We start from the raw sequence: 27,960 nt of genomic DNA, 5'->3' as shown, positions 1-27,960 counted from the left end.
GTCTGCTTTCCCAGCCTCGCTGTGTTTATAAGCACACTCTTTCTTACTTAAACTTTGACGTTTGTGTACATTCATTTAGCTTTTCAATTCTGCCAATTGTATTTAGGTTTCAAAGTTGTGTTCATTTGTCAAGATTGTCATGATGAATAAAACGTGTAAGAAACACAAGCTTTTATTGGTAGCAGAGCTTATTTTCTGCAATAATCCAAAATTTTTTACTGGGGGGAACCTGGGTTGGCCTACAAAAATACACCATCACACAGCAGTCTATGCACCACACATACCGTTAAAATCAGACTGAAATGATCAGCGGATGTGTTTAAAATGAAATTCACTTGCTCATTTCTAATGCCAAGAAACTTTTGGAAGAAATGCATAGAAGCAGATGATAAATTCAGATGTCTCTGCAGCTTAGTTTCTTTTTGGCATGAGGAGGAAGTTTTGAGTTATCGTGTTTTCATCAAGCTCTTATTTCAAAAGGTCAAGGTAAATTTGGTTTCCTCATGATAAAACCACTTTAGTTCACCACCATTAGTGTGATGTGGGCTTGATTAGGTCACATGTGGGAAAATTGTATTTACAATCATAAGGAGTGGTTCCACTAAAAAATAATAAAATTTAACTTGTGTATTGCTATCTTTAAAAGTTTCTCTTCAATATCTGGTATGTTGAAATGGAAACTCTACAGACATTCTCAAAGACTTTCGATCCGCAACATCCCGACAGACCAAATGAGTTTTCTTTCAACATGTCATTTTGTAATGACATTTGATCTATCTTGTCCACTAGCGGTTGAGCATTAATTTCTGCTCATTGTGGTAGTATCTTTTCACTTCAGGGATGTGGCATAGGGAGATGATAAGGACGTTTGATGGGCTGGGTCGCTGTCTCAGTTTGTGACATGATCTGTCTGATCTTGTCATTTTCCTCTTCTTTAGATGACAACACCTTTATCTGTTGTCGCTTTATCGGCTCAGCTCCATCCGAACTCAGAGCTGCATGCCTCTGCTGGGAAGACTGATGAAGAGTGTGGCAGAGAGAGCATGCTCTCCCACCACAGGGCAACACATCAGAGCACAATATCAGAAGCTATTTCAGGGCACTTTTGTGAGAAACTATATTTTATTTAATTTAATTTTTTTTAAGGTCTTGTTTTGGAATTTTTGTAGTGCAGTTCCTGTTGTGTGGCCAACCCTGAATTCACTAAACTCTTTTCCACTTGTTTGCAATCAGTAAAGAGTGATATATGGATATATTGATGTGATGTAACTGCTTTATGGTATACTGGCTCTTGTTTGTAATGCCTGTTGTCGTTTCTCCTCTGTCATCATGATTTGACACACTGTTGTCATTTTGCACAAATGCTGCAATTATATCGGCGTGCAGTTGGTGATATTGTTTTGAATCGCCTGTGGTGTTTGGCGTTGACAGTGAAAAATTATGATCTGTGTCTGTCTCACCTCCTCAGGTTGCAGTGTCATCCGCCCTGCAGGCAGCGAAGGTGTCTCCGCTCATAGAGAAAGTCAGTGATCACAAGGATTTCAAGAAACTTCTGAGGACCAGAACTAATGTGCTATTCTTGTATACCAAGTCAGGTCAGTCACCAGGCCACTGTTGTTTTTCAAATGCATTACAAGTATTACAGCTTCAGCAGCCAAAAAATGCCAAGATGTCATAGTATGCAACGGCCAATAAATGTGATTTAGTAATCCCTAAGGTCAAAAGTTATGTTTTTACATTACATACAAAAGTCTGTGCTAATTAAGTGAATGTGTTATTACTCGGGTTGCTACAGGAATCAACAGTAAAGATGGTCCACTGCCCTGTAATTGCAAAAAAATGACCTGTAATTTTTCTTTAAAGCATTTTGTGAAGTAGAAGAGAAAACATACGCAATATTATAGAAAATACACTAGCACAAAAAAAAAAACACTACCTTTCAAAAGTTTCTGAAGGATAAATTTGAAATTTATGTAATTTTATATAAATACACTTGAATAAATACATGCATTTTAAAAAGTTTTTTAGGTTATTAATACTTTTTTTAAATAAATTAATACATTCTGAACAAATTTATTTATATATATATATATATATATATATATATATATATAATATACACACACACACACACATTGTTAATCCTTTTGATCTATTATTTAAAAAAATTCACAAAAATCTAATCTTTCATTGAAGAATAAGAATTTAAAATGGGGGGAAATATCATTATGAAATAAATGTTTTTCTCTAATACACAATGGACACAATTAACGGTACCCTTTTATTCAATACTTTTTGAAACGTCCATTTGCCAAAATAGTATAGGAGTTTTCTCCTATAATGCCTGACGAGGTTAGAGAACACCTGACGAGATCAGAGACCATTCCTTCATCCAGAATCACTCCAGACCCTTTAGATTCCCAGCTCCATGTTGGTGCTTGTTCTCTTCAGTTCACCCCACTCATTTTCTACAGGGTTCAGGTCAGAGGACTGGAATGGCCATAGCAGAAGCTTGGTTTTGTGCTCAGTAACCCATTTTTGTGTTGTTTTTGAGGTTTGTGTTTGGATTATTGTCTGGTTGAAAGATCCAAACATGGCCCATTGTAAGATTTCTAACCGAGTCAGTCACTTATTGATTTTTTTTATCTGTTGGTATTTGATAGAATCGGTGATGCCGAGTGTCTAAACAAGATGTCCAGGACCTCCAGCAGAAATATAGGCCCACAATATCAAAAATACAGCAGTATATTTCATTGTACACATGGGGTACTTTTTATCCCTGTGTTCACTAAACCCATCTCGAGTGTTTGCTGCTAAAAGGTTCATTTTTTTTAGTTCATTTTGAAGCCCTCCCAAACAACATGTGGTGATTGTAGGTGCTGTTTGATAATTTTTTTTAAGGTTTTCTGACCCCGAAACTCAACCTTTTTCTGCAATTCTCCAGCTGTGATTCGTTTTTTTTTTTTTTAAAATAAAAGATCAAAAGGATTAACAATGCACATTTATTTTCACAGCCTTCTTTGATCATATTTACCAAGGGTACCAGCAATTCTGACTATGTGTGTATGTGTATATATTAGGAGTGTCAATGTTAACACATGCGATTAATCAATTTTTTTTTTAACGCGTTAATATTTTTTTTTACGCAGATTAATCGTTTGATAAGGTTTGACCCCAACTTCTTCCCGTCATCGCAGCGCGGAAGGTTATCTATCATTGTGTGATGAGGGGACAGGGACCAGTGTTGCCAGGGTAACGGCAGCAGCACAAGTGGTTTAGTTTGAAAATAAAGTCGCGGGAAAAATTACAGAGCCGTGGCGGGTTGCGGTTTTTTGGGCTAATTTTATAATGTACCGCGACCGCCCAAAGTGTATATAGACAAATAAAAATTTAAATAGATCCTTTTACTAATGTGTATTATACTTGAAATGCATCCCTGGCAACTTAAGAACGGAGAGGCGGTTAACATCACACACAACGTGAGTTTCAGCAGAGCAGCAGAAATAAACATGACAACAGCCACTATAGATTATATAAGATAATATAAACACGATTACGATAGGATATGGTCTGTATGTGATTTTCTTGAGAATGTGTACGTCTGAAATGCTAATTTGTGGAGCGATATAAATGGCATATTTTAACATCAGTAAATGACCAAATTCCACATGTGATCGAAAAAGGAAGTTATTACAAACACTCGATGCTGGTTTGAAGTGAGTTCTGAGTAAAAGTGTACTATTAATCTCATAAATTGTCTTATGAAGCATGATACTAATGTTAGCTCTAATGCAGCTGCAGAACAGGTCCAATTCTTCTTCATAATGCATTTTGTCATAATACTTCACGTAAGGTCGCAAGAAATGTTTTGTTGTATTTATTTAGAAATACTTTTGATAATAGTTGGGTAAATGTATACTGGGATTGAAGCGATGTGGCTTGGTAAACGTTTTATTGCCAGTTTAAAGGTTGATTTATGGCTGAATAAAAACAAAAGAATAATGATAAAAGAATAATAAGGATTATGTCTCATACCTGGCGGAAGTGTGAAAGGTTCTGTTTCCTTAAACTAGTTTGTCATGCATTTCTTTTTCAACACATTTATTTACAGGTAAATCCTAGTATTTTAAATTTGCGATTAATCATGATTAATCACAGTCCATGACTATGATTAACGTGATTAAATGTTTTAATCGATTGACAGCACTAGTATATATATAATAAACATAATATATTAAAATAGAAATGTTTCATTTCAAAATATTTCTGTTTTTCAGATGAAATGCACGCAGCCTCGTCTCTCAAAAACATAAAAAATCCAGTAAAACATAAAAAAGGGTCTGTTGATCTGAGACTAAAGTCCCTTTATACTACATACTAATATACAATACATACTACAATATTTGATGAGTACATGAATCCAGATGTCCATAAAATCTAGTTCCTTTAGTCTGTTTGATTGGTGCAAACTCGAGGTCACATAAATAATCAGTCTGGTCTGGAAATGAAACCCTATTGATTACATATACAAGTTTGTACAATTGCACAACCATAATTTTCTTAAAATCAGTGGTGAGGGATTGCAGCAGTTATCAGACCAAGCACAATCTTTACAATGTTTACGGGGTGATAAGAACATGGGTAGTAGAGCTAAAAGTATTGATCAAATTTAAATGAATAAATGATAAAAATCCAAAAAGGTGAAGTGGATGTTGTTCTCTATTTTTAAAAAACATTTCTACCAGTAGTACTCGTGTTGATGATGAAAGCATTTGCCAACACACTTCAGTATAAAACAACAGCACACAGTGCGAAAGTACTACGTTTGAAAACACAGTGACAGTTTCACTACACCCCAGATTTACACATTTGTGACAGTCTGGGATCATCTACTACACCAATGAACCCACAATCTGCTTTTCTTCCCATTAATCACGTCGGTCAAGGTCAAAAGGACATTGATTTTGTGGTTCTGCCTTGTTTTTCAGTTCGAAATCGAAAGAACGAAGTTGAAACCAGTACTGTTTTGAATGAGAAGTGCCTATGCACCACCTGATCTTGAATGCATTCCTGTAATCTAAAGGGACTATCACAGTTAGCAGGATGCATCTAGTGGAAATGCTTCACAGGATGAGCAGTGCTAGTCAGCCATCAATCAAACGCACTGTTCGATACACAGTCTTATCCAATGACCTCATGTGCTCGAAATGAGTCGTGAATTATGAAACAAATAAATCTTGCACTGCAAGACCTTTAGAGGCTCTTTCTCATGCTTTGTGGGTGGGAGATTGTTTATGGACCGTTCATCCATACGGTACCCATATATGGTGAATTTCCTGCTGTTTCTTCTAATAACACCCAGGAGTGATGCAAATGAATATGCAGTGTTAGGGGTAGTTTTTATTTATTTTATTTTTTTCCAATAGCTGGGAGAGAGTTATGCATTAGGGTGTTTAGGAGTTTAGAGTATTGAAGTTCTTTATCTACTCTGTCTATGGTAACAAGATTTATATTTTCACATCTAATGATTGTGGTAAGTACAGAATACTCCAAGTGTTCTGTACAAAAGGTCAAGTATCTAAAAGCGCCAACATGCTTTTGGCAATGAAAGCAAAGCTGGCCTATCTATTGTGGTATGACAGGTCTGTTAGCATATAGCAGAATCATACCTTCTCAATGAATTTTCCCTTAGGGAGTGTAACACATACACTTCTAGCATCGCAAGCTTGATTTTATGCATCATGTTCTGCAAATGTGTCAGGGTGCAATGTGTACAATGAATGTACACACTGCATAACCATAAAGTATATGCTTCTATGGCAAGTTTTCTCTTTCAAGTTAAATACCGTCATGGTGGAACGACAGTTTGAAGAGAATCTTGCTGAGCAAGTTAAAGTCAGCATGTTTATAACTAACACAGGGCTCAACAGTAAGAAATTCTTGCTGGCCCAGTTGGACCAGTAATTATGTTTACTTGTCCAGTCAACATTATCCCCGTTTTATTTTTAGCAATGCACACTACCATTAAACAGTTTGGGGTCAGTAAGATGTTTTTAAATATATTTTTATATATTCATTTATTTATTTGTTTTTGATAGGTGTCTCTTATGCTGCATTTATTTAAATACAGTAAAACAAAACAAAAAAAATATTGCAAAATGTTTTTATACTTTTTTTTTTTTTTTACATTTTAATATATTTAATATTTTAATATGAAATTACATTTATTCCTGTGAAATCAAAGCTGAATTTCAGCAGCCATTACTCCGGTCTTCAGTGTCAAATGCTCTTTCAGAAACCATTCTAATATGCTGATTTGACGCTCAAGAAACATTTCTCATTATTATTATCAATGTTGAAAACAGATATGCTGCTTAGTATAATTGTGGAAACCATGATACAATTTTTTTCCAGGGCTCTTTGATGAATAGACAATTTTATTAAAGACAAATGTTTTTCACATTTTTACAACATATTCTTTTGTAATATTATAAATGCAGTGATGGGCAGTAGCGTCGCTACAAGTAGTGACGCTACTAGTTTAACTACATTTCTCAGTAGCATGGCGGTAGCGTCACTGCTTTCTGAATCAAATAGCTTTTCGGTAGTTAAGCTCTTTTTTTGATCAAGTAGCGCGGTAGCGTCAACAAAAGCTAACTTTACATTTTCCAAAGAAAGCATTCTGAAAATCAAGCTCAAATCAGAAATATAACAGCTACGGATCACTGATCCTGGATCAGTAAGTGACACCACTGACACTAAAGCTCGTAACGCCATTGGCTCCTCAAACTGTCGGTCAAACCTCGTTATTCCTCCCGCCTCTCTCGTCAATGAAGTGCGGCGCGCAGTTTAGAGCATCTCAGCTTGTTTGCAGTCTGAAGGTAAATAAAGAACTGTTGATTGAATAAGTACAGCGGTTTCTTTACTCAAAAAACACTATTTATAAAGGCTAATGCTTTTTTTGTTTGTTTGTTTTTTGTTTTTGAGGAGCGGAGAAGAGTTTCTCTAGCATTTGTTGTCGAGTCACAGCCAAATAGCTCGTGCGAAGCGCTGAATCTTTCATAATATGATACTTTGGCCAAATAACAGAAAAAACTGAACGCCCACATAATGACAGAAAACTGGGGAAAACGGGACACGAAAAAAAACATTCGCTGGTCAAAAGCTTCGTATTTGAACTTGATTTTGGTGAAATGTTTATATTAATATCTAATGACACATGCAACGATGCAAATAAACATAGACTATCTGTAGGCCTAAATATCTATATGGTAACACTATACAATACGATTTCATTAAAATACATTTGTTACAGTATTTATTAATCTTTGTTAATGTTAGTTAATGAAAATACAGTCGTTCATTGGTAGTTCATGTTAGTTCACAGTGCATTAAAAAATGTTAACAAACAACTTTGGATTTCAATAATGCGTTAGTAAATGTTGAAATTAACATTAAGATAAATGCTGCAGAAGTATTGTTCATTCTTAGTTCATGTTAACACTAGTTAACTAATCTTAACTACTGAACCTTATTGTGAAGTGTTACCATTTATATAAATGTATCTGTATACAATAAAGCCACAATACCAACTACCAATAGGAGGTTTCCGGCCGACAGCAAAAATGTATTTTGCCTATGTCACAATTTGAGGTCAATCCGGCCCTGTACATGATACTGATTATGTTGCCAAATTGGTTTGGAACAACTGTTGAATAAACAATTAAACTGATGCCTGTCTATCAGCTTGACTGACAGTTTTATTGATCACTGAGAGAGCATTGACTTGGTATTATGTTGGTTCAATAGAATTAAATTTTTTTTTTTTTTTTAAATAGCTTGGATGTAGTAAACTACTTTTGCCATGTTGCCGTAGCTTAGCTTGCTACATTTCCCAGGGCTGTAGCTTTAGTGTAGTTAAGCTTCATTTAAAGAAGAGTAACTGTTAGCTTAGCTCACTACATTTTCCAAGTAGCTTGCCCAACACTGTATAAATGTCTATACTGTCAGTTTTGAATTTAATGCATCCTTGCTGAATATCTATATATATCTCTATCTTTCTCTCTCTCTCTCTATATATATATTACTAGTGCTGTCAATCGATTAGAAAATTATCGCGTTAATCACAGTCATTATTCTTTTGTTTTTATTCAGCCATAAATCAACCTTTAAACTGGCGATAAAACGTTTACCAAGCCACATTGCTTCAATCCCAGTATACATTTACCCAACTATTATCAAAAGTATTTCTAAATAACTACAACAAAACATTTCTTGCGACCTTACGTGAAGTATTATGACAAAATGCATTATGAAGAAGAATTGGACCTGTTCTGCAGCTGCATTAGAGCTAATATTAGCATCATGCTTCATAAGACAATTTATGAGATTAATAGTACACTTTTCCTCAGAACTCACTTCAAACCACCATCGAGTGTTTGTAATAACTTCCTTTTTCGATCACATGTGGAATTTGGTCATTTACTGATGTTAAAATATGCGATTTATAGCCTTTTATATTGCTGCATAAATTAGCATTTCAGACGTACACATTCTCAAGAAAATCACATACAGACCATATCCTATCGTAATCGTGTGTTTATTATCTTATATAATCTATAGTGGCTGTTGTCATGTTTATTTCTGCTGCTCTGCTGAAACTCACGTTGTGTGTGATGTTAACCGCCTCTCAGTTCTTAAGTTGCCAGGGATACATTTCAAGTATAATACACATTAGTAAAAGGATCTATTTTAATTTTTATTTGTCTATATACACTTTGGGCGGTCGCGGTACATTTATAAAATTAGCCCAAAAAACCGCAACCCGCCACGGCTCTGTAATTTTTCCCGCGACTGTATTTTCAAACTAAACCACTTGTGCTGCTGCCGTTACCCTGGCAACACTGGTCCCTGTCCCCTCATCACACAATGATAGATAACCTTCCGCGCTGCGATGACGGGAAGAAGTTGGGGTCAAACCTTATCAAACGATTAATCTGCGTTAAAAAAAATATTAACGCGTTAAAAAATTGATTAATCGCATGCGTTAACGCGTTAACGTTGACACCCCTTTGGTTTATATATATATAAACCAATCTTATTATCAATGTTGAAAATGGATGTGCTGCTTAATATTCTTGTGGAAGCTATGATACATTTAATGTTTAAAATAACAGCATTTATTTGAAATGTAAATCTTTTGTAAAATTATATCTTTACTGTCACCTATGTACTCCTGTTTAACCTGAAATGTTGAACTGCTTATGGAATGTAGTGTTGAATTTCTTTTGAATTAATCATTATTTTTATGTAAAAACATGCCATTTGTAGCCTTTTTTTTCTATTTTTGTATGTATTCATATATTTCCCTGCAAAGATATTTTAGCTCAGAATATCTGTTTATTAATCTGAATGATAGCACAGTCAGAATGAAGGCCTTCATGTAAACACCAGTCAAAACAGATTTTCTCTTACACACAGATCTTTTGAACTAGTAATAGCTCGCTTGATATCTTATGGGAATGCAGATCAGAAGTACTAGCTAAATTATTAAAAATCATATTTTAATGGTATGTAAAATGTTTCAATGGTTTCTGTAATTTCATGGAAATGATGGGAAATTAAGAATTTTAATTGAGGCTATTTATAGCATGAGCTCTGCCGGCTCCATGCGGGCTACCAGGTGTTGTGGGCACAGTGTTAGAGACCACTGGCATACACTAGATACAAGCTTGTGATATTTAAAGGTGTTGCAGTTTCTACAACATGTCTTCTCTACAGTTGTCTAAATGTGTTTTTTTTGTGTCCTCAGCTTCGTCTGGAGATGCTCATCTGAAGCTGCTGTCTGATGTGGCTCAGGCTGTGAAAGGTCAGGGTACCATTGCCTGGGTAAATTGTGGGTGAGTACCAATCGATTTAACTCTTATAGTTTACTTTTTTGTCATTAAAGTTGAGGCAGTTGATGTCCTGATCATCTTGTTGGTGTTTCTTTAATTCTAATACTGTCTTTACCAGGTATGACGCAATAAATGCGGTAATAGGGTTATAGATGGTGTTTTTGGACTTGGGATGGTGTTTCTGGTTGAACAGTATGTTTATGTAGAACCTTGAACTTTTTATTTTATTTTTTATTTTTTTTATTATTATTTCAAAAAGAAAGTGGGTTTTAACCCAGTGATAAGTGCAGTGTGAAAAACCCTTTTGATTCTTCGTAATATGATCGCCTAAGCCTCAATTATTAGCTCATGTACACAGGTTGTATCTGCATCAGTGTCTGTGGTGATTACCTTGGATTATCTTGTTCCATTGCATCCTCCTTCAGCTCATGCACGTCACAGCTCAGCGTCTTCTGTCTGCCTCTGCTTTGAGAAAGAAAGAGCACAAAATTGTTTTGATGTTTCTAATGATTAGCAATCAAAGCTTGGCTCTGAATCATTTCATAATGGCTAGGTGGTAATTGGTAGGATGTTGCAGGCAATGAAGACTGTATCTTGTTAGCACCTAAACACAAAAAAGCCTAGCCAATCCTTATAGCACCTTCTTTGAGACTGGCTTGGGTACATTGGGTCCCCTATGTGAAGAACTTATATAAAGCTGGGTTTAAAAAAAGTAACTCCACACAGGCAGCAGTGTGGTAGAGCAAAGCAGAGATACGCCCACATGTTTTCTACAGATGACAGGGACCTGAGAGATGGCCAACTGCAGTCCACTGGGGGATACCATTAAGGAAGTAGGTCATGGACAGAGCAAGATCAGTATGAAGAAAATGGGAATGAAATAATTCTGGAATCTGAACAATCCATCTGGATTTTTAATAAAAGCTTGTTCAAATAAAACAGCTACGTTTTCAAACTTTTCCTGGTTTTCAACTTGGTTTCCCAGTTTGTCCACTCGACTTGTTTGAAGCCAGCAATCTCACACACTAACCACTTTCAGCAATTTTGACCCTTAGAAATCCCTTTTAAACCCCCTGCAAGCAAAACGTATCGACTTGACCCATGACTCTCATGCTTTAGAACAGCTTATGGTGCTTGAAAAGGACGACCAATTATTTTGGCGTCCCGAACAGGGTCGTGGGGCTGGGGAGGGTATGAAGGGGCAAATCCACGCATGTGTGCTCATTGCCATCTGTGATCCTGAGTCAGCTCGTTCGACACACAGCATGTCTAATTGAGTTTCCCACCTGACAGACTGAGCTCTGTTCTCCATCGCACCTCTCTCGGTCTTCCTACAAAGGCGTTATGTGGGAAATGCGTAACGCTAATGATGGCGTCTCATCTACCTTTAAGAAATGGAGCCGGTTGGGGGCGGATGCTGTCAGAAGCATAATTGAATTCCGTCTCTTTGAATTTCCATTAGCATGGGGCTTTAGATCGCTGCTGAGTCCTCTCTGCTCCTATTTGTCTTTATGTAATACATTTCCATGCTCATTATCGCTCAAGGGAAGGGGAGTCTTCACTATGGAGAGATCTGGATCTCTTTGGGAGGGTGTGGGCGTATATGCGGTGACAGTGGGACCAGGTAATTGTGGGTTCTTTCTGTTCTCAGGATCTGTTGAGGTGCAAGTGTGAAGATAGAGTGCTTTGTTGCTGTTTTATTTTTTGCATTGGCTGTATGACAAAGATGAATTTGTCTGGAACTGGAGCATTCATTTTTTGAGCAGTGAATTCAAAGCACTGATATTTGAATTCCTCTGTGGCACTTTCCCATAAATAGGATACAAAACAGGGCCAGAAATCCCCTAAAAATCAAGGTTTTATTTGTTTTTTCAGCAGTTGGCCAGTGAAAGTTTTTTTTAACCTTCCAAAAAATGTTTATTTGTAGTTATTTTTATTTCCCATAAATTTCTAAGAGTAACAGGGTTTAACGGCTGAGCGTGAGGAATTCGGTCTGCAATGCAGTTTGCATAAAAATTGCGAAAAATGGACTGCTGCTGGGAAATTGTTTACTTCTCATCATGTAGAAAGATGATAATTTTACTTCTTGAGATAAAGACATACTGTACACCCTCAGAAAAACAGGTACAAAAGCTGTCACTGGGGTGGTGGTACCTTTTCAAAAGATACACCTTTGTACCTTAAGGGTCCATATTAGTGCCTAAAAGATACCGCCCCAGTGACAGCTTTTGTACCTTTTATTTCTGAGAGTGTATGATGTTTAGTTATAGCTTCTTTTCACACTACATAAACTATTATTTAACATAAAATTAACATATCAAATAAAACAACGCATGGAACGAATACTTTAAAAGAGTCTTGGGATTTAAAGCGTAGCGCATTGTGGAATGTGCCCTATCTACACAATGCCTATCACAAGTACCACATACTTGTACAAAATCCATTTAATGTGCAGGATGTTTTAAAGCATGCTATTCTGCTGCAAGGAATTACTAAAGCGGAGCGGGATGGGAAAAAAACACTTAACTCTTCTTATCTAGAGACCTGTGGCTCTGAATTAAAGCAAGCAGAGTTTATTTATAATACACTGTAGCAGCTGAATGTCTTGTCCTTCAAAAAGAGAAGAATAACAGGGTTTGCCAAAACTTAGAAGTGGCCCTTACATTAGCTTATTGCTGTGGTCATCTGTCGCTTCCCATGAGCGGTCTCGTATTGCTGCTACAGCAATTTATTTAATGTCTTGGGACATTAATTGTATCACTTCACTTTTTGGCTGCATCAATTTGCATGACAAATGTCCTTTGAGGACTTGTGTTATAATAGAATAATGTGATTATAATATTTGTTGAGCATAATTCGCTATGACTTAATGTTCGCTTTCGCCTCTGAGTTTGCACAAAAAGTATGAAGTTAATTGATTGTGCTCGCAGACACTTGACCGAACATGGCTACTTTAAACTTTTGTTTTCCTTGCATTTTAACCAGGGTTGTGCACCATTCATAGGTCCTTCAGAGTTTGCTAACAAAGTTAAATATTGTAATTTGAATTTAAAGAAAGTAAAATGAAAGAAAATCACAGAAATGTATTATTACAACTGGAACTTGTCTGATTTCATAAATAACTGTTTTATATGCATTATTTACTGAATGTGATTCTATTAAGTGATTGAATATTCATACGTTTTTCTGTCGGTTCCCCTCCACAGGGATTCAGAAGGACGCAAACTCTGTAAAAAAGTCAAGGTAGACCCCAGCTCGAAAACCAATGGAGTCGAGGTCTTGCATTACAAGTAAGAATAATCTTCATTTTCTGAGATTCGTGTACTGTAATAATGGTAGTTGGAGGTCTTATAATTTATTATTACCGAGAAGCATGAGCACAGCAATTCACCTTTTAAGTTTTGTGTGCTTTTAGGGATGGGACCTTCCACACAGAATATAACAGACCAGCCACATTTAAGGTAATTTCTCAGAAAATTGCATTTTGATGCAGTCATCTCTGACACAAATCACAGCATTTTTGAAGCTTCTTTCAGAACCCTGTTCATCAATATTTCTTTGTTAGACATATGGATTGACAATCTGCATTTTCGCTAAATAGCGTCAGTGCCTTTTCAGATGCGTACTCTGTCATCTGTTAGTGGATGATTCACTCTTTGTTGCTATTTACTCGCTCGATGTCCACAGTTTTCCCATTGCTGCTATTTCACAGTACTCAGCCTCAAGCACTAGAGCCAGAAGCCCTTGATTCATAAGTAGACGAATCAAACTTGTCCCCCATTGGTTTCGCTCACCTATCTCATTCTCCACACGCCTTTCGGCTCAATTATGACCGAATGTGACAAGGCAGTGATGAATGACTGGAATGAGGAGAGCTGTAATGTGAATATGTTAAAAATGAATGAGCTGAGCTATGCTGGATGATGAGACAGTGATGGGACATGTTCGCTGGCGCCACTGGTGCGGAAAGAATGGAGAGCTCTTATTAAATGCACCTGCTGTTAAGTACCACATATTGCTCTTCATTTTCCCTTGGTATAGCAGTAAAGCCGTACTTTGAGCGCTTCATGTCAAGGGAGTGCTTATTTCCTAATGTCTTGCATGCATAGATTAGGAGATAAATTAGAGTGATTGCACAAGAGAGGAACGGTTTTCATTGGTGATCAATCTCTGCACTTTTTTTATATTCAAGTTAGATCACACTTTTGGATAAAAGTTTGGATACAGAACTTGACTGTATTGGAGAAATATTTGCATTGTTGTTTATTATTATTTTAGTAGCATGCACTACTTTTTGAAAGTTTGTGGTCAGTAAGATTTTTTTAGTTTATTTATTTATTTGAAAGAAAGTAATACTTTTATTCAGGATTATTTAAACTGATCAAAAGTGACGGTAAAAACTGTTATAAATCGTATTCAAATAAATGCTGTTCTTTTGAATGACTTTCCATTCATCAAAGAATGCTGAAAAAATGTATCACAGATTCCACCAAAATATTAAGCAGCAAAACTGTTTTTAACATTGATTATAATAATAAATGTTTCTTGAGCACCAAATCAGCATATCAGAAGAATTTCTAAAGGATCATGTGACACTAAAGACTGGAGCATTTTTATTTTTTTTAATAATCTCTTATAATATAAATGTCTTGCTGTATTTACTGTACTGCATAAGAGACTTCATTAAAAAATTAAAAATTTACCGACCCCAAACTTTTGAATGATCTCACAATGATTCTCTATTAAAATGAAATGCATACAGCGAGTTGACCATTTTTTGACAGTGAAAGATTATTCTCTAATGGTCTCTTTTCAAAGTTTCTATCTATTCTCTCACCTCTTTTAGTCCATGGTGGCATTCCTGAAAGACCCTGCAGGTGCCCCCCTGTGGGAGGAGAACCCTGAGGCTAAAGATGTTGTTCACATAGAGTCAGAGAAGGTAAGTATCGCTCTCTAAAGCTCACTGCAGTGAAGATCGGTTTTCTGCTGAGTATTTATCAGGTGTGGGAACTTCACACAGAACAAAAGACTTGTAGCTGAACAATCTGCAATAGAAGAACCTGTCTATTCTTCTGTCTCTAGAGGCTAAATCTGGCAGCTGGCCTGGGTGTCCAGAAACAAATGTGGTCTTAAATGTCCTAGTGTTACCTTTTTAGACCATTTGGGTATGTGAAAAAGAAAAAACTTAAATCTGAAGACAAATTCAGGATGTTGTAATATCTCATCCTAAAATCTGTATCACAGCAGTGATAAACGGCATTTTTTTCCAGGAAAGTCAAACTATGAATGGCTGCACGTTCAATGTTAATGAAATACTTGACACTGAAATAAATTATGTACTTTAAAATAAATTGAGTCAAAATATGTTCAGCAATAGGCTCTTTTTCAAAACAGAAAGCACACGCTGCAGATGACGGTCAACAGCTACACTTTTAATAACGAAGGCTTTGAAACATCTTTGAAGAGCTCGTTCATTTCGAACACTTCTTTTTGTTTCTTTGGTTTAGAGAGTTGATTACTAGCACTGTGCTGGTTTGTGATGAAGTAATGAAGCAATATATCATGTTAACGAAAGTGGCCAGGAAATCTCTGCCCTTGTTTGTTGGTTTTACTGAGATCACCTAAAGTTCTTCTAAAGTTTATAGTCACTCATCCCAGAGTGTTTGACAAATTCAATTTATGCTGTTTGCTTTGCAGGACTTCCGTAAGCTGCTGAAAAGAGAGGAGCGGCCCATCCTCATGATGTTTTACGCCCCATGTGAGTCACCTCTGTCTGTAATCATCCACTACTAGACACTTCATATGATGTAAACTGTGTGCAATCATGCAAGAAGTGCCATGTTCAAGCAAAACAAATCCTGTGAAGTGTGATTGTGTGTTTCTGAATCAATGTAGGTTGTGAATGCAGTCGAGATGTCATTAAGATGTCCAGCATTTGTCATTGTGACTTAAACAAGAGTTTAACTTCCAAAGATTTTCTCATTCATCTTAATTCCTTGTGTAGTGCTCAGAGGAACCCAAAAGCTCATTACTGCAATACTAAGTCTTGAAGATGAGGAATCAGCCAAAATCATATTTAGATTGACAAATGTGGAGAACCTCTGGGCAGTACTTTCATTTTTTTTCTGTCAAGACTCCAGACATTATCCATTTGAAAAGTGCTTCTTAAGGCTAAACTTAACGTGTAGCCATAGGGTTAGTAAGACTATCACTATTACCTTTTCTCATTTGATAAAATACTTAAACTTACACTACCTTTTAAAAGTTTGGTATCAGATATATGTATGTATGTATGTTTTATTCAGTAAGGATGCAATAAATTGATCAAAATTGATAGTAAGGCATAATGCTACAGAAGACTTGCATTTTAAATGCATTCTGAATTCTATATTTTGATTCTATATTCTTCAAAGAATCCTGAAAAGAAATGTATCTCAGTTTTCACAAAAGTACTACGCAGCAACACTGTTTTAACATCCTTTCTGAAGGATCGTGTGACACTGAAGACTGCTGAAAAGTCAGCTTTGCCATCACAAGAATAAATTACATTTTAAAATATATCACATTTAAAAAAAAAAAAAAAAAACTATTTTACAGTTTTTACTGTCATTTTGATACAATAAAATATCTTCAACCCCAAACTTTTGAACAGTAATGTAAGTATTAAACTTTGGTGTATTTACTCTATGAACATGGTATCATAATAGTAATATTGAGTAATATTATGCAGCCTTTCTGTGCAAAAACATGGTCTGATCATATTTATCATTGTTTTACTTTTTTTTTCTTTTCTTTTTTTTTTTGCATGTGAAATCTAGTCATTTCAATAGGAATGTGTTCGACCATAAATTTTTTGTAAGGATGAAAGATTCTGACACAGATTTTGCAATGCTCCACTTTGGTCACTTGGTTTCACCACGTTTATCTACAGAAAGCTGCTTGGTTTTGAAAGTGACATCTGTGTGAGCTGTGATTCATACATTGCTACATTTGTGGCAATAGGCTCTGGACCTTTTTTCACTAATGTATCTTTAACTGTAAGATCTCTTCTACATGTAGGGTGTGGCGTATGTAAAAGGATGCAGCCCATTTTCCAGCAAACAGCAACTGAGACAAAAGGGAAATATGTAAGTACACTACTAGCATGTCAGAATCATGGCCTATTGATCCCTCCATTTCCTTTTTGCCTGCTAGACTGTATCTCAATACATTTTTCTGATTCAGTTGTTGAATTACCTAACAGGTGGGATGTTTTTGCGAAACCATTGATGTCCTTTTTGACAGAACGTTCAGTTCCCCCTCATTAGAGGAAGAAGCAATTTTGGTTAAAAGCCCTTCTGCTGATTTCATAGTATAGCTATAGGATATACTTCCTGCTGTTGAATTCTATGGTGAAGTATGGATTATATGCCAGCTCAGCTCAATATCTTTATGTGCACTGCTGGGAGACCCACAGTATACCTCACCACACATTTTACTCTCTCAGTCCTTCTTTTTTTTTTTTTTTTTAATCTCCCTCCGTCTTTTTCTCCGTCTCTCATCTTTGAATGTTCACAGAAGCACAAACATAGATGCTTGAACTTTTATTCAAACTAAAATTGTCCAAATCGAAATTGAACATTTTTTTAAGACCACCCCGTTGTAAATGTCAAAGCGGGAGTGTTTTCTACATAGAAGCTTGTGTATGTCAAGAGAACATTGCTTAGTATTGTGCAGCTGAAACCATGGAAAGATTCTTTTGTTCCTTTTGTCTACTGGTAAACTCAAAAATGCATTGCATGAACAAAAAAACACTCCACAGGAGAGATTTCTTAATTACTATTTTGGAAATACTTTACAATATGTTTAAATGTGTTAACATTGGTTAAAGAATTAGGTATCATAACCTAACAATGACCAATGCTTTTACATTATTTATTAATCTACTTTATTGTTGATTTATATGTGCACTAGTGTTTGGGGGTCAGTAAGATTGTTTTAATGTTTGTAAAAAAAATCTAATAAAGTCTGCATTTACTATATGATTACGCATCTATTAATATTGTGAAATATTATTAGAATCTAAAAAAAAAAAAAATATATATATATATATATATATATATATATATATATATATATATATATATATATATATATATATATATATATATATATATATATATATATATATATATATATATATATACAGGGTGTATAATATAATTATATTATTTTATAATATAAAATATAATTTTTTTAAATTTATATTTAAAAATCTATTTTATACCTGTGATACCTGAATTTTCAGCATTCATTAATTCAGTCTTCAGTGTCACATAGTCCTTGCTGATTTGGTGCCTAAGAAATATTTCTTATTGTTGTCTTGCTTGATACATTTTCTTCAGGACTTTTTAACAGGTTATTTTTTTATTGATGAATAGAATGTTGAAAAGAACAAAAGATCTTTATCAATTTAATGCGTCCTTGCTAAATAAAACAATTAATTTCTTTAAAAAAAAATCTCTTAAAAACCCCAAAATTGTGAACAATAGTGTATACTAAAACTTTTACCATTTCAAGTTGTACATACTGTAATTATAGTATTTTGAACAAACATTTAACAACAACAAACATCAATAAACACTGTAAAAATGTTCATTCTTTGTTTATGACAGCTAATGCATTACCTAATGTTAATGAATTGAACCTTACTTTAAAGTTTTTACTATCATTTATTGTTCTTTTCATATGGAGGGATATTTAAGCAGACTGATGAGTGAGCACTAGTAAATAAGCTGCTTGTATGAAGATTTGCATAACAAATGGGTAGCTTGCTGGTACGGACGAGACGTGTAGATTTGCTGCCTCCTGTGTTTCTGAGTTTTCATGTACGTGTGGTGAGAAGCTGATAGCACTGCAGGAACATTGATGAATTTGGGAGGTAATCGCTGGTCAGCAGAGTTTGTTTGAATATTTTTCATTGGCCTGACGGATGCGTACGGGCCACCGGAGAGGATTTGTGACTTACTCTAGGATAATATACATTTATTTTGGAATACATCAAGCATAGACTGTCCTAACGGTGCAGTTTGTTTGAATTAATGGCACAAGCTATATTTTTTCAACTTAGCAATGTGACGCACTACAAAAATGGATGAAGTTCCCTCATGTTTTGATGTGTCCAAACACAAAGTAAACTGAGGCTGTAGTCACTAAAAGTAGATTTCCTCCAAAACCAAAGTGAGTTGAAATTGCTTTCAGGGGGCGATTAGCATGTCAGGTCAAACCTTGCAATGTCATGAGAGAGATGGATATTTACCGTGTGCCACTTCGCTGCATGCCATCTGTATCGACAAGCTTTCTGTTTATTCTCTGATGTGGCCATTCATCTTCATTTTCCTGTATTTGAGGTGCTAGACAGGGATTGTTTGTTTCAAGTCTAATTCATTGCTTTTGTGTAGGTGCTGGCTGGGATGAACGTGCACCCGGCAGAGTTTGACGGGCTCAAACAGGAGTTCAGCGTCAAGGGCTACCCAACCTTCTGCTACTTTGAGTAAGTTTGTCTTGATTTTTGACTCGAATGCACAAACAAAGTCACCTTTTGAAGAACCGAATAAAATGGACTAAATTGCTAAGCTTTAAATCTGATTGATATTAAAGCCCTTTTGATGTTACGGTGTGTATCTATATCAGCGTTGCCAAGTAAATTATTCTATTCCAAAGAATAGGAAGGAAATTTAATGTAACTTAATTGTAGGAAACTAGATGGCCAAATAAAAAAAGTCATCGCAATATTAACTTAAGATTATGTTTCCAGCAAAGTCATTGTATTTTTTAAGTACTTGATATATTGACTTTTTTTCTTAAGCAAGTTCTGTTTTATGATGACACTAGTGCCATAGCATTGTACATTCGTTTAATTTGAAGAAAACTAGGAAAGAAGGATCAGAATGGTACTTCTTCTACAGTCCAATTAAGAGCTGAAGATTTTTTGGAGACGTCAGCGCTTTTCCTAGAAGCATTCACCAGTCCTTTTTGTCTCGAAAGCCCAAGTACATGAAATGTCAGCGTAAGAAAATGCACCTTTGTGGAGTGTTACTTTTAAATGTACTACATCAGAGGTTTTTACTTATTTAATCTTATTAATGACAACAATACTGTTAAATAACAGATAAAGAAAAAATAATGAAAGTCCAAGAATTCTATTTAAAGTTATTCTGTTAATCAAAGATTTAAATACATAAAATATGTTAATTCTAGTAAATACTTGTTGAAATAGTTTGAACTTTGAGCACATAATGTTCTTGACTACTGCACAATGTAGCACTGCAGGTAGAGAATTGATTTGCATTATTTGAAAAAGTACTGGTTTCTTCCACAAAATAATCTTTGCATATTAAAAAGGGTTAAAATTAATTCATTTCTGAGACAGTTTTGGGGCAGCTTTTTATATGTAGCATGCTAGAACTAATAGCCCCAGCAAAAGGCATGATTTATGATCTTAAATGAATCAGAGAATTTTAATGTGTATTCTCTGCATGGTGCAATTTGTCCAGAGCATTTTCCTGTGTATATATATAGACTTGTGGCAGCAGTTGTGTGAATTTAGCTTCTGTTTAGTGCTCCTTCATTTCATAACTGTTTTAATTACTAAAAGGTTAATTAAACACGGCCCTCCGCCCAAGGCCAGATCTTTACACAACTACACCACACCTCCCCACCTCAGCACTGCTCTTTTGAATAAATTAATATTTCACTAATGCATTATTTGTCTTCTGATCAAAGAGAGCATAATTCATTAGAGACTAAATGCACTTGAGACTAAAACTCCAAAAAATCTAGATTTTGCCTGACACTAAAGTGATAAGTCTGTTTGATGGACATGGGCTTTCCACTTTATTATTATATTTCTTTGTTTAGGTTGCCACAGTGCTTTTGGATTCGAACTGATTAGTGACAGTTACAAATGACAGTCCATTGCCAGCATCTCGGCTAAGCTCTCACTTGCTGCAGATTATTTTCAGTCACGGAACGGGAGCAGATGATGGCAGATAAAACTTGAGTTTCCGATGCATGAAGCCTTCTTCCGCATGCTGCTGTGTGTTCAAAAGCTTTTCTGTATACATTTGTGATCTCGTCTGCTTGTGGTTGTATGGATTAGTGAGGGCACAAAGGCTGCTAGCTGAAGTCTTTGATTATGCTAAGAGCCCTGGGCCAAATGGCTTAATTAGCTTTGAGTCAAACGCTCATTTAAAATGTTTATCTTGGACAGCAAGAAGCAAGCAGCAGTCTTGGATGCCTTGGATCTTTGTTGTGTGGGTACAAATATCCTAAGCTGTCTAGTGCAATTTATGTTGACAAAATAAGCACTAATATATATTGACTTCACCCGTTTAGGATGTCCTTTCTGAAAGAAGGCAAGATTTGAAGTATGTTTTTGTAAAAATCAATACTAATAGCTTTAAACAAACCTTCTGTTTCTGTTTTACAAACTTTTGGCCATGTTTTTGTACAGAGAGTAGAGAGAGGACAGGAAATAATAGGATCGTGATAGCAACGCGGGCCAGAATCGATCCCGCATCTCTTGCTCTGTGGCGAAAGCATGTGCACTAATCACTAGGCCATGGCTCCAACCTACTTTTTCTTTTTTTTTTTCTAAAATTGTGTCCATCTTATATTGGTGAAAAATGTTTTGTTTGTTCATTATGAAATTATTTGTGTTGCTTTGGATTTTATCAGCCAGTTTATGATTAATCATTTTGTTCTTTTTCCAAAAAGGAAGGGGAAATTCTTGCATCACTATGAGAATTATGGAGCCACCTCTAAAGACATTGCTGATTGGTTGAAAAAGTGAGTAAACAAACATACATAGCCTCTCTTTATTCATTCTTATGCCCTTTACTATTTTAAAAGCTGTAAAGAATCACTGTGTTTGTAAGAGGTGTGACATCTTGGACTTCTGCCCGCGGTCTCTCTACCATTACCCAGGGAGTGTTTTACAGGAACTGTGGTGTGAAAGATATGATCCCCACTGTAAAACAACACTCCTCTGTGCCTCCTAACAGAGATGTAATGAGGCTTTAAAATCTCTGCAGCGTCTTAACCAACTATCAAAGTGACAAAGTGAACAAAATGTACTACTGTCTACAGCACGTCTACACATCTCAGAGATTAACGTCACTAGAGCTGTGCATGCAATGCAACATGTAATTTATGGAGTGCATGAATCTTCCAGTCATAGTGGCACAATATTTTGCCTAGCAACATTAAGAGAAATAAATTCAGTAACATTGCTGATGCAGTGAAACCAGACTAGATGAACTAGACCTGATTAACAAGCACTGTGTCCTGAGCAGTGTTTGTATTATTAAGTTATGTGCTTTGGCATGACACATTAGTAGTTTGTGAGTAGTATGAGAAACCTTTTTATTGGCATAAAGTCTGGTCCACTTATTCTGGTCAATAACTTCCCACTTAAACTGGAAGAGACTGTTTGATCAATATGTCACAAGACCAGCCACAGCCACAGCTTGGTTTGTATTTTCATGTTGTTTAAGGGCATGTAAATCGGAGTTTGAAATGAAACCACTGTTAAAAATATTTAGTTTTTTTTGCGAACAAGATAGAAGTAGAAAGCAAGGAGAAAAAAATAAAATATAAAAAGACAAAAGTAGAAATATTTATAGATTATATTTAATGATTGCTGGATCTGTCTGTCTAAAAATTGAGGTTAGGCAACAAAGTGGGACATGCAGTTCTGTTCAAGCATATTTAGTTTACTCTATGTATCGAAAAATGCACCACAATTCAAATGTTTAGGATCAAAAAGTTTTTATATCTGAGGACAATTTTGTGTAACTCATTGTCAAATTTGATGGCATGATGCCGATCTGGATCTGAGTCTGTATTTCTCCAACTCTGGCAAATTGACACCAAGCTCTATGTGTGTCATTGTCATTTGCTGGCAGCGCCACCTATTGGTCAAAAGTGATAAGCAATTATATCACAATACAAGTGATTGTATTTTTGGATTTTCAACCATTTTGCTTAAAATCATCAAAAATTGTCTTTAATTACTAATTCTTTCAACTGGTCTGATGCTTCCTATCATGTTTGCTGTGCTTGGCCCCTTAATTGCTGCTTGCAGTTTAATTTTAATAATATTTCACAATATTACTGTTTTTACTTCTATTTTTGATCAAATAAATGCAATCTGGGTGAGCATAAAGACTTTTTTTTCATGAAAAAATCTTGCTGACTCTAAACTGCATCAATCAGCTAGCACCATTTTTGTATGAGTTGGTCAATGAAGGGACTGTGGGTGGTCCATAGTTTGTGAGACACAGAAAATCATTATTGCGATTCCATAAACTATATGACAGCTGGAGTTGATTGTCCAGAACAAGTGCATGTAAAGAGACTTAAAATTGTGACCTACTGCTCTCAAAGCGCTTGCAGATGTATCCCTGGTTTGTCTTGTAGAATTCATTTTGAATGAAGATAGTAAGAGTTTGAATGTGAGAACATTTACTGATGCACTTTACCCACTGAATGGTTGTGTTTGCCAGTCTTTATCCCTTGCCTCTGGCTGGTCTTTGTTCAGCTCACGCATTTCTAGGAGACAAGCTCTTGGCTCTATCCACTCTACGAAGGAATCATTTGGGCCACACTTATATGGGCACAGAGCCCATGAGGAGACAGATGTGAATTGCAAGCTCAGACTAGCTTTCTTCAGTCATGTGGGTGTGACCGTTCCTCACCAGATGTAGAGCTGAAATGAGTTGTGAGATGTGAATTGGCAGTGTCCAACTTAAAGCTTAGGTGTCTCACATTAGTCATTTGGAGGGTTTTGAGTCATGAAGTTCATAGGCTTTGAAATGACAAAAACATTCTGACTAATGGAAATGTTTTTAACTACTTGTTTAATATGTTGCACAGCCCCCAGCCACCACAGCCTAAAACTCCAGAGGTGCCCTGGTCTGAGTCTGGCTCGGCGGTCTTCCATCTGACCGATGAGTCTTTTGACACATTCCTGGAGGAGCATCCTTCAGCCCTGGTCATGTTCTACGCTCCCTGTGAGTATCAACAACACTGCTCTTGCAGGACTTAGGGCTTGAATGGCTTTTAAATTTAAAGGTAGTCAAAGGGTTAGAAAATACTGTTACCCTTATGTCGTTCCAAATCCATATGACTTTTATTTATTCTGTGGGATGCAAAAAGTTTTGTGTCCATACGATTAAAGTCAATAACATCCACTGTAGATTTGGACTCCATTGACTTTCTTTATATGGACAGAAACAGTTGAAACTGTTACCTTCATTTGAGTTCTACAGAAGAGAGAACGTTCTACAGGTTTGGAATGGCATGAGGGTGAGTAAATGATGACATAATTTTCATTTTCGGGTGATCTATCCCTTTAATTCTTAGGATTATGTTTGCTTGACAAGTTAGTTGTCAAAATCACTATATTTCAGGGGTTCCCAAACGCGTTCCTGGAGCCTCCGCAACACTGCACATTTTGCATGTCTCCTTTGTCTGGCACACCCATTTCAGGTCTTTGAGTTTCTACTAATGAGCTGATGAGTTGAATCAGGTGTGATTGATAAAGGAGACATGCAAAATGTGCAGTGTTGGGGAGGCTCCAGGAACGTGTTTTGGAACCCCTGCTATATTTCAATGTTTTGGGCATGTTATTATGATGACATTATTATTCTTTGCACGCGTACAAAGGCAGAACTAGTAGTACTCCTTGAAGTACATTGGAGTATACTGAAGACATTCATATACAGTCTACCATGGTCCTCAATGATCCATATAGCCTACTGTCAAATATGCAATGTACTGTACAATGGTTTATATATGGTACTACAATTACCTTGTCGAGTGAAGTCTAATTTGAACCACTGAAGAGGTCAGAGAGAGAGACAAAAAAAGCTTCTCTTTATTTTGGTTGAATTGCACTTGTGTGCTGTTGATGTTTTTGTCTATCAATTGTATTCTCAAATGTTTCTGCATGACACCGATTTGCTGATACGAGTATGGTTGGTAGTATTTCAATTTCTTGGGAGGTTGCTTTTTTAGTGATTGAAGGAAGATGGCTCTCAGCTTTCATACATTTTTGATCAAACACCTCTGATAGAACATATTCATTTCCTGTACGGCACAGGGTGTCTCCTACCAACCCACCACTGAGCATATGTGCACATGCTCTCTCTCCACATTAATACACTGTCAAGGTACCGGTGGCTTGTTTACATTCTCATCAACAAGGTCAAATGCAATATCCTTGTTTACACACAAACATCGCTTCACATGCACTCAGCTATCATAATGCCAATGACAACATCAGCTAGGCCTCTCAATGCACACTCTTGAGTTTGTCAAGAAAAAAAATGATGCTTTACCTGCATCAGATTAACTAGACAAAATGCATGCTGATGCTCGCCCCCTCAGTGTGCAATTTCATGTGACCTGATTTTGAATCACCCTTAATAATAATACAGTAATAAACTCTTGTGCATGGTTCTTAGCAAAAATGCAAACAATTTATGAACCAGTGACGTGATTTGTTCATATTCCCATAGTGTAAATAAATGCATATTAAATCCAGGCTTGACTAAGTGAGTTCTGGCTTATGATTACTGAAAAGGCTTTTATGATTATGTAACAGGTGGGGAATTGGAAAGGGATCTCTTTAGTGGAAGTATAATTTCTTTCCAGATGAGTGCTGTTTGTGATTATGATTGACACGTTGTAGTCTTTTATGGATATCTAGTTGTTGTTTTTGTGCTATGTCAATTATGCTTGACAACCCTGTTGAGAAAAAACTTAAACTGGCCTAAGAGGGTTTGCTGTTTTATGCTGGTTTGGCTAGTCTTGCTGACCTCTCAACCTGGTCAAGTTAGTGTTTAGCAGTTCAAGTACCCAAAACCCCTTTTAAAATTCTCAAACCAGGCCAGCCATTTTAACCACCTTTGGCTAACTACCATTCAAAAGTTTGGGTTTGGAAAGATTAAAAAAAAAAAAAAATTGTGTGTTCACCACAGCTGCATGTATATTATTAAAAATATAAACATAATTGGGAAATATTATTACATTAATGGGGAAATAATTGGGAAATATTATTACATTATTTTTTATTTTAAATATTATTTATATTATTAATGAGAGTTAATCAGATTTCATTATCTTAAGTTCACATCAACTTCAAAGCACTACTGTAAACATTTTGTCAAAACATTTTCACACTTTTTCTCTTTTCTTTTTCCCCCAATTATTTTTTCAGATTTATGATGGTAAAATGAATCACATTCTAATTTTCTTCATTGTGATGGTTTTTAGGGTGTGGCCACTGTAAGAAGATGAAGCCAGAGTATGATGAAGCTGCTGAAATCCTCAATAAAGAGCCAGATGTGAGTTCCTTCATTCTAATTCTTTGACATATAGGGAATGGATAATGCTCATATATTTGCTTGTCATAAAATTGAAACGGACTTTGCAAAAGACAACATGGAGGCAACAGAACACCTGTGTACTTAATGAAATGGTTCTAGTTGTGTAATTGTCGCTTTGAGGCATTCCTCGTAAAAAGTCTGTGTCCAATTGACTTGATTAAAATAAGCCAACTGTAATTTTCCATCATCCTAGACAATTTGATATCACCCTGCGGCAAATCCGAAAATGTTTGACTCTTTCAACCTCCGATTCAACATTTCCATCCTTGCATGACATGGTAATTTTTTTAGGCTTTAAACTTATTACATGAGACGCATACAGTTCACAAACATCTCTGGCCATGTTGTGCGAGTGGTGTGTTTCTCATTTTCCGGGTGTGTCCGCAGTGCTGGCTCTGTTCTCTCGTCCATAGTTGCAGGCCAATTGCAGTCACGAGAGCCTTATAGTTGGAGTATTTATCCCATTTTCCTTTTCCTCTGTGCCGTCCCTCTAGCCGTCAGCTTGGAGCTACTCGGAGTGATGCTCTTCCCAGAATTCAATAATGACACGTTATGCATTATCTAATGCATGCTCTAGTCCTCACATCTTCTCCCCCGAGAGAGCTGAAGTCATTTATTTTTCTCATTCCTTGCGCTCACGGCCCTACACACGGTTTAAAAAGAGAGTCCACGTGTTGAGATTTTTTAAAAGCATTTTCAATTTGCATCTCATGGAGACTTTGGAATAAGGATGTTTAAATGTGAATATAAGACGGGAGTTACGAATATGACATTTTGTAAGTGGATGGCGGAGAAGTTCAAGCGGCCATGCTTATCTCTCAAGTGTGTTGTTGAAATGCGGTGCCGTTACTTTAATGAGATGTGTTTGTGTATTTGTTGTCAAGTGGTTTGGTTTGCATACACTTCTAATTGGCTCACAGCTCTGATAGCTGTCCATAGATTATTTGGCCCCTGCAGGGTTGGTGCCTAAACTCGAACACAAATCCTTTGTTTGTGATAATGACCGAGACTCTCATCATAAATATAAGGTATCCCACTGACAGTTGTGTGCAAATAGAGGGAGTTAATTGAGTTTAAGCTGAGGAAACATTCATAATGACAGTCTATTTCGCAGCTTTATAATGGTGGAAACAAAGCTGTGCCAAATTGTGCTGTCATTTCATCAAAAAAGCTTGCCTGTTGTCTCCAGAACTTCAACAACAAATTGATTGCATTTGAAACAGGGATGTCATAAATCTGTCTAAATAATAGGCCTTTGTCTAAATATAATTTGTGTGGATGACACTCAAAGTGTTTGTTTCTTTGCAACAGTGCTCTTTGTGTATAAAGATATATTTCTCAAACAATCTAAATGCACAATGTAAATAGTTTTTTGGTTTTGTTTTTAAAATCACATTAATTAACAGGTTAACTTTAACATTCCTAATTTAAACCAGTTAGATAAAGAGATAGACATATTCTGTTTTAAAATCTAAGGTTTGAACATGAATTTAAAGGAACTGATTCCTATATCCTCAATCTCCTTTCCTGAGATTCAGAAATCGTTGAATAAATATGCATCTCATCTACTCCACCTACAGGAGGTCCCTTCAACCACAGAACACAATCAATATTAAAAAGGCAACTTGCTC

General features: G+C 36.0%; 1 protein-coding gene across 1 annotated transcript in view; it reads left to right on the top strand.

Annotated features, from left to right (window-relative positions):
- Positions 1-27,960, top strand: part of pdia5 (protein disulfide isomerase family A, member 5) — a 54,617-nt gene that overhangs the window by 8,292 nt on the left and 18,365 nt on the right. The window contains exons 2-12 of the mRNA XM_058787081.1: positions 1,469-1,595; positions 9,812-9,899; positions 13,103-13,186; positions 13,312-13,357; positions 14,743-14,835; positions 15,594-15,654; positions 16,956-17,023; positions 19,337-19,428; positions 21,654-21,725; positions 23,814-23,950; positions 26,217-26,287. Of these exons, the coding sequence (XP_058643064.1) occupies positions 1,469-1,595; positions 9,812-9,899; positions 13,103-13,186; positions 13,312-13,357; positions 14,743-14,835; positions 15,594-15,654; positions 16,956-17,023; positions 19,337-19,428; positions 21,654-21,725; positions 23,814-23,950; positions 26,217-26,287 (939 nt within the window). The remainder of the gene's footprint in view (positions 1-1,468; positions 1,596-9,811; positions 9,900-13,102; positions 13,187-13,311; positions 13,358-14,742; positions 14,836-15,593; positions 15,655-16,955; positions 17,024-19,336; positions 19,429-21,653; positions 21,726-23,813; positions 23,951-26,216; positions 26,288-27,960) is intronic.

The sequence above is a fragment of the Onychostoma macrolepis genome, chromosome 09, assembly GCF_012432095.1.
Source record: "Onychostoma macrolepis isolate SWU-2019 chromosome 09, ASM1243209v1, whole genome shotgun sequence".
Taxonomy (NCBI): Eukaryota; Metazoa; Chordata; class Actinopteri; order Cypriniformes; family Cyprinidae; genus Onychostoma; species Onychostoma macrolepis.
The sequence above is the reverse complement of the archived record's forward strand: the minus strand, read 5'-3'. Positions and strand labels throughout refer to the sequence as shown.